This window comes from Bufo bufo, chromosome 9 (genome assembly GCF_905171765.1).
Source record: "Bufo bufo chromosome 9, aBufBuf1.1, whole genome shotgun sequence".
Taxonomy (NCBI): Eukaryota; Metazoa; Chordata; class Amphibia; order Anura; family Bufonidae; genus Bufo; species Bufo bufo.
The window spans coordinates 44,496,181-44,510,353 of NC_053397.1; the positions used below are offsets into that span (position 1 = coordinate 44,496,181).

Sequence of the window (14,173 nt, forward strand, 5' to 3'; positions counted from 1 at the left end):
AATTGGCCCAGAAGTTGATTGAGAGCATGCCCAGTCGAATTGCAGAGGTCCTGAAAAAGAAGGGCCAACACTGCAAATATTGACTCTTTGCATAAATGTCATGTAATTGTCGATAAAAGCCTTTGAAACGTATGAAGTGCGTGTAATTATATTTCACTACATCACAGAAACAACTGAAACAAAGATCTAAAAGCAGTTTAGCAGCAAACTTTGTGAAAACTAATATTTGTGTCATTCTCAAAACTTTTGGCCACGACTGTACACTATAAATAACTGATCGCACAAGGCAGTGTATTGTATCACGTTAGCACACCGACACAGCTGTAGTAGCACTGTGTACCGCCAGGTGGCGCCGCACCCAGCACTGCTCGTCCATGTCGGCCGCAGCGCTGCCCGTCATATAGCACTGGGCTGAGAGGAGTCGTTCACCTGGCGCCGGGCAGAGGGCGGGCACCACTAGCCGTGCCCTGTGTGCTCAGTCCCACTTCCCCGCTCATGCCGCCTGTCAGTGCCAGGTGACGCCCACTCTCTGCCCTGTAGTAAAACTTCCAGTAAGTTCCCGGCTCCGGGGCTGTGTCTGCAGGGAGGAGCCCGGGACATGTCCTCCGCGGTGGTCCGGTGATCCGGTGATCCGGCGGGGGCGACCACCTTCTTCCTCCACCATGTCGCGCTGCTGCTGCGGGGAGTATCAGGTAATCACGTGACCCCAGGGTGAGGTGGGCACAGCCTGGCACCTGCCAGCCGCACCCTGCAGACGGGACAGGGCAGGACTGGAGGTGCCTGACGTGTTTCATACCCTGTGGTCACCAAGTCCAGGCTGAGGCCACAATACCCAGTGCAGACACATGGCTGCCATGCTGCAGAGGGCACAGTGCTCAGGACTGCACACAGCAGGCACCCAGCTTTCCTAGGAGCTGATAGAACTAAATAACCTGATGCCTCCAGGGACTGAGAGTCATTGGGAAGCGCGTTCCGCGGATGGCCGGCGGATTTATGGTTTGTTAGGCAGTGTTCACATGGCTCTGCCACCGTTTCTCCCTCGCTTCTTCAGGTTCAGTGCTGTGGACCCCAGTGAAAGCGAAGAGACCCCAACCGAGGTTTCCTGCCAGTGCAGAAAACGCACCAAGAATGGACGCGTCACAGCGTTAACCCACCAGCCGCAAGGCCTCCCAGGGAAGCGGCCGCTGCCGAAATTTTGGCACGGAGTCCGCAGCAAAATTCTGGTGACGGAATCCACCGTTTGAACTAGGGGTGCACCGAAATTTCGGCAGCCGAAAATATCGGCCGAAAATGCACCTAATCCACTTCGGCCGATATTGTTACATATCGGCCGAAAATATGGGGTGTGGGATTTGTCACCCACCATCTGCGGGCGGGCGCCGGGCGGGCGGTTTACTTTGTCACTGCATCTTAATTTTACCTTACAATCGTGAGGCTCCAGTAACTAACAACTCTGCAGGCAGAGCGGAGGGCGGCGTAACGTCACTTACTCACGTGACGCGCCTGCTCCGCCTCCTTCATTCATAAAGTGGGCGGAGCAGGTGCGTCACGTGAGTAAGTGACGTTACGCCGCCCTCCGCTCTGCCTGCAGAGTTGTTAGTTACTGGAGCCTCACGATTGTAAGGTAAAATTAAGATGTAGTGAGTGATTAGTCTGCTGTGAGCAGCAGGGCCGGGGCTGTTATGGGTAGGGGGATCGGTCTATGGCACTGCTATGGGGAGGGGGGATCTGTGCACTGCTATGGGGAGGGGGGATCTGTGCACTGTTATGGGGAAAGGGATCTGTGCACTGTTATGGGGAAAGGGATCTGTGCACTGTTATGGGGAAAGGGATCTGTGCACTGTTATGGGGAAAGGGATCTGTGCACTGTTATGGGGAAAGGGATCTGTGCACTGTTATGCCCATAACAGTGCACATATCCCCCCCTCCATAACAGAGCCACCCACAGATCCCCCTCTCCATAACAGTGCCACCCACAGATCCCCCTCTCCATAACAGCGCCACCCACAGATCCCCCTCTCCATAACAGCGCCACCCACAGATCCCCCTCTCCATAACAGCGCCACCCACAGATCCCCCTCTCCATAGCGCCACCCACAGATCCCCCTTTCCATAGCGCCACCCACAGATCCCCCTCTCCATAACAGCGCCACCCACAGATCCCCCTCTCCATAACAGCGCCACCCACAGATCCCCCTCTCCATAACAGCGCCACCCACAGATCCCCCTCTCCATAGCGCCACCCACAGATCCCCCTCTCCATAACAGCGCCACCCACAGATCCCCCTCTCCATAACAGCGCCACCCACAGATCCCCCTCTCCATAACAGCGCCACCCACAGATCCCCCTCTCCATAACAGCGCCACCCACAGATGAATTTCATTCATGAAAAAGAATTATTAATAAAATCATTAAAAAAAAAGTATTTTAAAAGTATTTGGGCAAAAAGGCAGTTTCGGTTTCGGTTTCGGTTTTCGGTCAAGGGCATCCTGAATTTTCGGTTTCGGTTTCGGACCAGAATTTTCATTTCGGTGCACCCCTAGTTTGAACATACCCTTAGGGTTTTATTCGCAGAGATTTCCTCTATTGTCCAATTCATATCAGCAGGGCGAGAAGAAATCCAGAAATGTCCCAAACAAGACGGGTTTTCCGGGAATATTACCTTGTCAGGGAAGGCCCTTAGCCTGTATTATCACCTTCCGAAAGATTCCTACTAAGGGTACTTTCACACTAGCGTTATTCTTTTCCGGCGCTGAGTTCCGTCCTAGGGGCTCAATACCGGAAAAGAACTGATCAGGCATATCCCCAAGCATTCTGAATCAGTTTGCATCAGGATTTCTTCAGTTCAGTCGTTTTGACTGATCAGGCAAAAGAGAAAACCGCAGCATGCTACGGTTTTCTCTCCGGCGAAAAAAACTGAAGACTTGCCTGAACGCCGGATCTGGCATTTTTTTTCCCATAGGAATGAATTAGCGCCGGATCCGTCGTTCCGGCATGCGCAGATCGGTAAAAATGTGAAAAAATGTACAAGATGGATCCGTCGGTCCGCATGACAAGCGGAGAGACGGATACGTCCTTGCAATGCATTTGTGAGACGGATCCGCACCCGGATCCGTCTCACAAAAGCTTTCAGTCAGCGGCGGATTCGGCGGGCAGTTCCGACGACGGAACTGCCCGCTGGATCACACTGCTGCAAGTGTGAAAGTAGCCTTAGGCTGCACTCGCACAACATCCGGTAAAAAGGGAGAAACTGGCAGTTTTTCGTGGCCTTTGCTTCAGTGTGCGCATCCGTTTTCTGGCCGTCTATCATTTTTAATGTTCGTTTTGCGGTAAAACCAAATAGATTTTGTTTTTTTTCCCGTTAACCCCAATCTGTGCACTGCCCTCGGAATATACTATGCCCCCCACAGTGCTGTCTGTATATATAATGCCCTCTGTACTGCCCCCAGTATAAAGGTATTGCACCCGGTATAAATATATTGTCACCATTGTGCCCCCAGTATAAATATGCCACCATTGTGCCCCCGGTATCAATATGCCACCATTGTGCCCCCAGTATAAATATGCCACCATTCTGCCTCTAGTGTATGTATGTGTATATATATATATATATTTTTTTTTATATATAGTGTACCTGTTTTTAACTGCCATTAGATGTGCGTACTTCTGTCTAAACAGCCATAAAAAACGGACCCGTGGAAATCAATGGAGTCTGCCTCGCCATTAAAATGTCCAGAAATAGGACTTGTACTAATTTTTGATGGCCGCAATTCACTGACCATTAAAAAACCGCCATGTGAATTGCCTCATAGACTGCATAGGTTCTGAAAATGGCCATTAAAAATAGATGGCTGTCACGCGACCTTTACCACTGTCGTCTGAATATACCATTACGTTGGCTGCAGCGGCGTATGTCCATGCTCTGGCCAAAAAAAAAAACAAGTCGGGGACCAGAAGATGGATAAACAGGAGCCAGCGAGCAGAACTGCGGTGGCGGGGAGCAGGTAAGTAGGAATCTTTTGGGAAGCGGTGCATGCGACGGGCCCCCGATGCTACAGGCTCTTCCGCTCAGGTCCCGGCTGGATGTGTCCCTTTCTCTTCCTGTTCAGCTGCAGTTACTATTGTGCTGCTGAACAGGAAGAGAAGGGAAGACCTGAGCCGGAGCGCCGCGGCCTGTGTGAGTGCAGTGGAGACAGAGGCATCATCACCAGGAAAGGATGTGTACTGTGCGGAGATATCTGTCACTATAGGGCTATTCCCACCTATAAAGGGAAGGCTTATCGCTATTACTTTATAATCAATGGGGGGCCCATCCAGCCCCTGGGATCCCCCCAATCCTGTGATGAAGGGTGCAGAGCTCCTTTTTTTTACTTGAATGGTGGAGGCTGCACAGTAGGTGGTCAGGAGCGCCGAAAGAGGATACAGTGGTAGATTTAGAACTATGTCGGTCCTAAATCTGCAGCTTTGATGCAGTGCTGGTCTGAACAGCGGGCAAGCCATAGGTTGCAGTCCACTGGGGTAGACTGATAATGGTATATTTAGATGGTGCGGTTATACACACACGTTTTATAGTGAATTGCTGCAGTTTTATAGCTAGCACAGGTGAAGATCATAAAAATCACAAACCCACGACACGTTACGCTCAGCAAAAACTGCGCCACAATCGCGTTGTCTGAATAGATTCTGAGGCATTCCTATTTATGGTATTTTGTATGGGTTCTCAGGTTGGGTTGCTCACATTGAATGAAAATGCTTAAAGGGGTATCCACAGGATAGGAGATAACGCTCAGATTGTTGGAGGTCTTACTGCTGGGACCCCCACCAATCACTAGAACAGGTGTCCCGTACCCTGTGGAGCCCCCCTGAAATTGACAGAGCGGCTGGTGGTATCGCCGCTGCTCCCATAGAAATAAGTAGAGGTGTAATATCCGACCAACCGCTCTTTCCATTTCAAAAGGGCTCCACAGGTTACTGGGCCCCCAGTCTCTTGATCCGTGGGGGTCCAAGCAATAGGACCCCCACCAATCTGATAGGAGATAACTTGTTATAGCCAGAATACCCATTTAAAGGCTATGGACTGCTTCAGTGGCATTTTTTATGATTGCATTTTTGGCTAAATATTTTTTTAGTCAGTATTAAAAAAAAAAGTGTTCAGCTATTTCTGAGATACATGGGTTAAAAAATAATTCTGTTTGTAAGCTGTGACTTTCTGTTTTCTTTGACTCCTTTCATCTGACGGCTCATGTGTTGCTCTTATCTCTGATTTCCTGACCTCATAAACACTTATTCAAGCAGTGCTCTTTATCAAATTGCTAAGAATTGAGCTATCAGATGACGGGTTCAAAAAGTCACAGCTTGCAAACAGACTGATCTTTTAACCCATGTAACTCAGAAATGGCTGAACATTTTTAATAAAGACCAATTGAAAATATGATTTTTAGCCCAAATTGAGTAAAATACTTCATATATTACAATACAAATAAAAAATTTGCCTGAAGTTGTCCATAGCCTTTAAGATCTTAGGACAGCCATACACATTAGGCAACTTTCGGACGAGCTTGTGCAGTCCACGTGATGGCCGCATTTCAACGTCTGGCCGCTGAGTTCCTGCCCAACCCCAGGTCTTTTGTCCTGTACGCACATGATTCCCTGTGAGTCTTAGGGTCCATTCACACGTCCGTTTTTTCTTTCCTGATCTGTTCCGTTTTTTGCTGAACAGATCTGGACCCATTCATTTTCAATGGGTCCTGGAAAAAAACGGACAGCTCAATATCTGATTTTTTTCAGGACCCATTGAAAATGAATGGGTCCAGATCTGGTCCAGATCTGTTCAGCAAAAAACGGAACAGATCAGGAAAGAAACAACGGACGTGTGAATGGACCCTTAAAGGGGTTTTCCAGGGCATTTTCGCCGATCAGCTGTATGAGGAGAAGGACATAGCAGCAGAGAGCAAGAAGAGAGACAGGAAAAGCACCAGCCTATGTGCGCTCCCACATTCCAAGCCACCAGAGAGGCCGGCTCTTTTTCCTATACTGTGTGCAAGCACGACCACCACTGCTGGATTGCAGGGTGGTCGTAACCCCTGGAAACAAGCAAGGTATAATGTGATGGAAAAATGAATCCAGCCAGCAAAGGAAGCAATATGGACAATCGCAAAACATTAGGAAGTGCCTTGTATTAACTTTCTCTACATGAAAATGCCATTTGCTGACGGGAGATCTGTTCACAGCTCTATGTTTGACGTGGCAAAGTTTTTTTGTTTTTTTTTGTGTTAATGGTGACATTTCTCACCTTACCATCGTGTGCATGTCAGTGTTTATTCAGGGCAGTGAACTCTGCTGGGGTGGATTTCCTAATCCGGTAGTAATGGCTGAATCAGTGCAGACAAACAAACTGCAAGCTTGAAATACTTGTACTCCGGCCGCACAGTGATCTGTTTATCTCTCATGGACGGCGTCCCAGATATGCTGCAGTAAAATGAAGTATGGTGGGAAAAATCTTTACCCTGCAAGATACAGTATATCCACCACACATACAGCACCATGTTCTTCCATACACAGTAGTGTATTGTCGGTGAAACCTACAGCTATTGAATGTGTATGGGGGAAAGATGGCTGTCAGTCTACAGCTACTGAATGTGTATGGGGAAGAGATGGCTGTCAGTCTACAGTTACTGAATGTGTATGGGGGAAAGATGGCTGTCGGCCTACAGCTACTGAATGTGTATGGGGAAGAGATGGTTGTCAGTCTACAGTTACTGAATGTGTATGGGGGAAGAGATGGCTGTCTGCCTACAGTTACTGAATGTGTATGGGGGAAAGATGGCTGTCAGTCTACAGCTACTGAATGTGTATGGGGGAAAGATGGCTGTCTGCCTACAGTTACTGAATGTGTATGGGGGAAAGATGGCTGTCAGTCTACAGCTACTGAATGTGTATGGGGGAAAGATGGCTGTCGGCCTACAGTTACTGAATGTGTATGGGGGAAGAGATGGCTGTCTGCCTACAGCTATTAAATGTGTATGGGGGAAGAGATGGCTGTCGGCCTACAGCTACTGAATGTGTATGGGGAAAGATGGCTGTCGGCCTACAGTTATTGAATGTGTATGGGGAGGAGATGGCTGTCGATATACCTACTATGATGAGGCAGTAAGGGCGCACAACTTCTGTGAGGGAGCACTAACGGCACTTAATTGTGAGTGGGCACTAAGGAGGTATAAATACTGGAAGGGGGCACTATGGGAGGCATAACTACTGTGATAGGACACTAATGGGATGTAACTACTGGAAGGGGGCACCATGGGAGGTATAACTACTGTGATAGGACACTAATGGGATGTAACTACTGGAAGGGGACATAGTTAATGAACAGTGGCACTAAGAGGCATAACTACTATGTGGCATCACTAAAGGAGCATTTTACTATGTTGGGGCACTAAGTGGGCATAACTACTCTGAGGGGACAAAGCAAATGTCATGGAGCACTAAGGGGGCTTGTCTTCTGTGAGGAAGCACTAAGGAGGCATAACTACTATGAGGGGGCACTAACAGGGGGCCCACTCATTAAACTTCTGCACTATGCCCACCAATATATTAAGACGGCCCTGCATAAGACCATGCATTTCATTATGTTTTATGTGCTATGACTATAGTACGGTAATAAAAATTCTCTCTGTAACATCCCTGAAGGAAATTGAGCGCTTGGTCATGGATACATATCATATCTGACACCTCACCGGCATGGATTCACTCGTGTGTGTTTACAGTGACAGGGGGGCCCCCTCTCAGGGTGACGGACTGCCAGGGAAGGTGACCCACTAGCTTGCCAGATGGCAGAGAGATTTGGAGCTGTCAGTTTCTTCTGTCCCAGGAATTGAAGTCTAGCGTCCAGGAGAGACCCCGCAGGCTGCTACATGGGAGGATTCAGGAGTCGCCTTCTCACTTGTTGCTGGAGGCACATTTTAACCATTGTCATGCTGCAGTGTCTTTTCTTTTTTCTCAGGTTTCTGAAGATACCAGGCAGAGACAATGGAGGCTTTTACTGCGCAGAAAATGTACCGACATCCCATGGCTGGTTGTATTCTTCCTTTTCTGTTGCGGATTGGTAAGTAATGGTGTCACCGTCATATATATTAAAGAAGAGCTGTTTTTTGACTTGTATTTACTTGTGCAAAAAAAATGCATAAAGTCCCTTTAAAGCAATTTTGTTAGAAAAGTCAAGGGGTGCAGTTTGGGGCATAGACTGGGGTCTGCTATGGTCATATAATGATACAGATGCTAAATAGGAGAGCGTAGTCATGTATGCTTGGTGGCTATGGGAATACATTTTGTGGTGTCATTACCCCAAAAATTTTTACATCTTTGAGTAATTATAAAGACTAACATTAACGGGGTTTTCTGAGATTTTTTTTTTTTAACGTATGACCTGTCCTCTGGTGGTGACAGACTCCCTGTAAGGGTGTAATCCCCGTTTGTAGACATTTCTGTCAATCAGACAGGTTGTAAAAGTAAGGCTAAGTTCACACGAACGTGTGTGATTCGTGGCCGTATTGCGGCCCGCAAATCGCGGGCCGCAATACACGGCCACAGTTCCGTGTGAATTCGGCATCACGGATGCGGACCCATTCACTTCAATGGGTCCGCTAATCCGGAATCGCGGAACGGCCGCACGGGACGGGACCCCTCGGAAGCACTACGGAGTGCCTCCTGGGGTTATGTCCCGTTCTTCTGTTCCGCAAAAATATAGGACTTGTTCTATCTTTTAGCGGAACGGCCGGATCGCGGACCCATTAAAGTGAATGGGTCCGCGATCCGATGCGGCTGACCTACGGCCGGCGATCGTGCATTGCGGCCTGCTATTTGCGGGCCGCAGCACAGGCACGGGTCACACACGTTCGTGTAAACTCGGCCTAAGATGGGGATCCAGCCTCTTCATTCGTTCCAAGAACATGGGTCTCAGATCACCGTTCTTGGCTGGAGAGCAGGATCGGTATGTGTCACCTTTCTCCATAACGATGAATGGACGTGTTGGGGCCCTAATACGCTCAAGTGTTTCTGTTGTTCCTATTTATATTAAAAGTGGTTAAATATACCACTTTAACCCCCCCTTCACTCATTCAGCATGAATGAGTGGAGCATCGGGCCATTTCACGCACATTCTCATTGCTAGGTGGAGGCTTCTACCTAGCAGTGATCCCGGTGACGTCACTGGCATTAATTGGCAGTCTATAGTGCTTTCCTAGCCTGTTTTTACAGGCCAGGACAGTGCTAAAGACCGCCCATAAGTGCCGGTGACATCACTGGGATCACTGCTAGGTGGAAGTTCTCGCGATCAGTCGGGGTCTCAGCACTCGGATCCCCACTGATCAATACTTTCAACATGTCTCTGACATATTAAAAGTTTTACCAAAGCTAAGTGACCCTTTAAAGTAGGCTAATGTTCTGGGTGGATATTGGAAAACAATATACCGTATAAACTGGTTGTACAGGCTGATCCCTGCATATATTAGGTCACAGTAGAAAAGCATGACAAGTATATTGGCTACGCTCTCAGAACTAGGTGCTAAATTCCCCGTGTTTATGGTTAGCTAAACAAATATATATCCAGTTACTTCATCCCTATAAATACACACACATTCCTAGTTTAGGACAGACTGAAAATATATTTTTAAAACAGTAAGAGCATTGCTTAAAGAGGCCCTGTCACCTCTCCTGACATACCTGTTTTAATAGCTACAGGCGTTCCTCATGTAATAACAGTTGTGCAGCCTCTATTCTTATGGCTCTATGTTGTGCCGTTCCTTTATTATCTCTACTAGAAGTTATGAAAGGATTTTTAGCAGTCTGCAGTAAGGATACAGAGGGGTGTTACCAGTTGGGGGGGGGGGCGCCTGCACAGACTGACAATGGCAGCACTGACTGGACAGAATGAGACTGTGTAGGCACACGTCTCCAACTTGTTACCTCCCCTCTGTACCCTTACTGCAGACTGCTAGCAATTCACTCAAAACTTCTAGTAGAAATAATAAAGGAATGGCACAACATACAGACATAAGAATAGAGGCTCCAGAATTGTTATTACATAGGGAATACCTGTACCTATTAAAACAGGCATGTCAGGAGCGGTGAATGGCCCTCTTTAAAGGTCTATACAGTGATGATTTATGCACTGTATAGATGCCCAAAGCACTAGAGCAGGCATCCTCAAACTGCGGCCCTCCAGCTGTTGCAAAACTACAACTCCCAGCATGCCCGAACAGCCTACAGGTATCAGCCTACAGCAGGGCATTGTGGGAGTTGTAGTTTTACAACAGCTGGAGGGCCGCAGTTTGAGGATGTTTGCACTAGAGAGTCGATAAGGCGTTTGTGGGCTTTTCACTTTTTGTCTGTTTCATTTTGGCTAAGTTCATGTCTGCGCTCGCCTTTCCGTTCTTCTGCTCTAATATAGGAACAGAAGAACGGAAAGGATTCGTCACATGACTGAGCCAAACAGAGCCTACGGACCCCATAGACTATAATGGGATCCGTTAGGTTTCCGTTCAGAGGATCAGTTTTGTAGCGGAGACAAAAGTCCTGCTTGGCTTGGTTTCCAAGAATACGTACGGTAGTTTAGACCACATAAGAGGTTTTCTGGGGCTCCTATATTGATGACCCACACTCGGGACAGGCCATCAAGATCAGATTGGTGGCGGTCCGACATAACTGCTGACATTGGCCTCACTGTATGTATTGCGCATGTCACTGAGAGACTGCCAGAAGTGGAATGAAAGCCATATTGGTGGTCCCACAGGGATGTCAGGGACACGATGCATGCTCACCTGCGCATGATATGCACACAGCAGAGAGGTGACATCACAGGCAGAGGGCATCGGTGTGTTAGAAGTGCACCGGGAAGGTACAAGATTGGAAAAGCCCTGATGGGCATTTTGTACCTCATTTGCATATCGCACAACTGCATTTTTTGCCATCAGAAATGCACATAAAGGCACCAGAGGGTCGCTTTAAAGAAAGTATAAGCGAATCGATTCTGCCGGTTCAGAATTCATCCCAAATTTCACAAAACGTTTGGAATCGGACCCGAAACACATTTTGAAGTCTGCTCGTCTTTAGTTGAAAATGCCCATTTTTTTTTTTTTTAACTCAGGATGAATTCCAAACGGATAGAATTGATTTGCTCCTCTCGAGCAGGTTTATTTGTACATACAGTAGGTCCTTGTGTTCCACAGAACAGTTTTCTCGTACTTTGTTTTTCCACTAGGTTTTTGGTGGTAGCCTCAAACTGTTCAATCAGTGCTTTTTTCATAGTAAGATTTTTATCTGTTGCTGTGCTTGCATCTCTACATAATGTTTCTCTGGAAAAGAGACATGCACGCTAGACTCCTTTCCAAAAGGACACTACACTTCACCGTTGGATCAGACGGACAAAAGCAATTACACGCAACAGTTTTTGTCTGGCCAACATCTGTGCAGCCAGGATCAGGCACTATGTGCGGGTGAACGAACATACCATCCACACGAATTTCCATGTGAATTGATGTGCTTTTCTGCAGCATATCCACGCCCAAATCCACAATTGCAGATTAGATGCGGTTTTGCCGAAGATCTCACCCTTCCATTGAAAAGGGTAAAATCCTTAGCTAAAATATAATTGATATGTTATTTGAAAGGGTTCTTCCTCTGGATAGGTCATCAATATCTTAGTGATGGGGGTCCGACACCCGGGACCCCGGCCAGTCAGCTGTTTGAGAAGGCAGAGGCGTTCCTGTGAGCACTGCTGCCTTCTCACAGCTCACTAAGCACTTGGCCGTACATTGTATAGCAGCTGTGCTTGGTATCACTTAAATGGGGCTGAGCTGCACCTAGGCTATGTGATGGGCCATGTGATTTGGGCTGAAACGGTTACTCGAAATAATCGAGTAACTCAACACAAAAAAATCCTCGATGCAACTTTTTTGCATCGAGGATTCGTTTGTGGCATGTGACCATGGAGCACAGGTAAAGCGCTTGCTATTACTCACTACTCCGTGGTCTCCCGCCGGCCCGCACCATGCTGCACTGTATCCTGATGTGCACACCGTCAGGACATAGTGCGGGCTTACGTGCACTATGACCTGATGCTGTGTGACGCCAGGCCCCGATGCAGCATGTGAAGAAGAGGAGAGAAAAAGTTTGAGCACGCCTACATTTTTTCTTTTTGCCTACCTGAGCATGTGAAGAAGAGGATGGAAGATCTGTGGAGTGTCGGCAATGTCCCTACAGGAAAGGTAAGTATTTTATTTCACTGGCGATGCGACTGGGCACTGATGGCTAGGACGGGGAGAGTGGGGGAACTGATGGCACTGGGGGAGGAACTAATAGCATTGGAGGGAGAGTTGATGACACTGGTGGCGATGGCACTGGGGGGGAGCTGGTGGCACTGTGAGTAGCTGATGGTACTGGGAGGGAGCAGATTGCACTGGGGTGAGCTGATGGCATGCGCGGGAGTTCGTAGCACTGGGTGGAGCTGATGGCACGGGGGAGTTCATGACACGGGGTAGCTGATGGCATGGGGGAGTTCATGACACGGGGTAGCTGATGGCACTGGTGGGGAACTGATGGCATGGGGAGTTTGTGGCACTGGGGGGAGCTGATGGAATGGGGGATTAGGGCACTGGGGGGAGCTGATGGAATGGGGGAGTTTGTGGCACTGGGGGGAGCTGATGGAATGGGGGAGTTTGTGGCACTGGGGGGAGCTGATGGAATGGGGGAGTTTGTGGCACTGGGGGGAGCTGATGGAATGGGGGAGTTTGTGGCACTGGGGGGAGCTGATGGAATGGGGGAGTTTGTGGCACTGGGGGGAGCTGATGGAATGGGGGAGTTTGTGGCACTGGGGGGAGCTGATGGAATGGGGGAGTTTGTGGCACTGGGGGGAGCTGATGGAATGGGGGAGTTTGTGGCACTGGGGGGAGCTGATGGAATGGGGGAGTTTGTGGCACTGGGGGGAGCTGATGGAATGGGGGAGTTTGTGGCACTGGGGGGAGCTGATGGAATGGGGGAGTTTGTGGCACTGGGGGGAGCTGATGGAATGGGGGAGTTTGTGGCACTGGGGGGAGCTGATGGAATGGGGGAGTTTGTGGCACTGGGGGGAGCTGATGGAATGGGGGAGTTTGTGGCACTGGGGGGAGCTGATGGCACTGATGGCATGGAGGAGGGCTGATGGCGGGGAGGGTTGATGAGTTTTTATAGAAAATGTTCTGTTAAATATTTTTTTCTTATTAGAGTACTTGATTAATAGTTGGACTAATCAGTAGAATACTTGAATACTAAAATATTTGATAGCTGCAGCCCTACATGTGATGTCACTGCCTTCTCAAACAGCTGAACTACGGGGGTCCCCGGTGTCGGACCCCGCGATCAGATACTGATGACCTATCCTAAGGATAGCTCATCAGTAAAAATCCTGGAAAACCCCTTTAATTTGAAATCCGCACAGCGGGTCAATTTCAGCACGGAAAAAATCCACAAAGTGTAAAGGAGATCTGTGTAATCTCATACACTTTGTTGGTACTACAGTATATTACGCTGCGCTTTTTCCGCTCAGCAAAACCTCACGTATTCTGCAACGTGTACAGGGGACCTGCGGGTTTTCCTTCCTTCTTTATGCCTTTGCCTTTCTTCTGTTAGGTCTCTTTAGTGCTCATTTCGCTGTAATAACGCAGACATTTTAATTTGGGGAGAATGGCTCACTTTGCCTACGACGCTATGCCACGTGGACATGAGTAGTTCTTTCCATGTATGAATCGGTTCGTCTCTGGACTCTTCCTCTAAGCAGCATTTTATTTTTCCATACGGTAATCTTGGATCACAGAGCGTCCGTTACACCCTCGGACTCGCTCCCTTGGTTTTAAGAGAAATAAAAGGGACATTATTTGGTCTCATTCTTTGGAGTTCATTCAAGAAGAACATATGGCGGGTGCAGGTGTAATTAACTGCTTGGCTTCGGGCAGAATATTTTGATGAAGGGCTGGGAATAGCCGGGTATATAGCATTGTTGTTTCACAGAGTTAAGCCAACTGAAAATTTTCCAATATCCAAAGTGATGTAGCTATGCCTGTAGGCTGTAATATATGGCAGCTCCCTCCTTTACTTTACGTCTATGATTCTTGCTATAATAAAAGGGGGAATAAAGCCGGC

General features: G+C 48.2%; 1 protein-coding gene across 1 annotated transcript in view; it reads left to right on the forward strand.

Annotated features, from left to right (window-relative positions):
- Nucleotides 1–365: 365 nt before the first annotated feature.
- SLC44A3 (solute carrier family 44 member 3) overlaps nt 366–14,173 on the forward strand; it is an 81,418-nt gene continuing 67,610 nt past the window's right edge. Inside the window, exons 1-2 of the mRNA XM_040406606.1 lie at nt 366–692; nt 8,004–8,105. Coding sequence (XP_040262540.1) covers nt 663–692; nt 8,004–8,105 — 132 coding nt within the window. The 5' untranslated portion in view covers nt 366–662. The remainder of the gene's footprint in view (nt 693–8,003; nt 8,106–14,173) is intronic.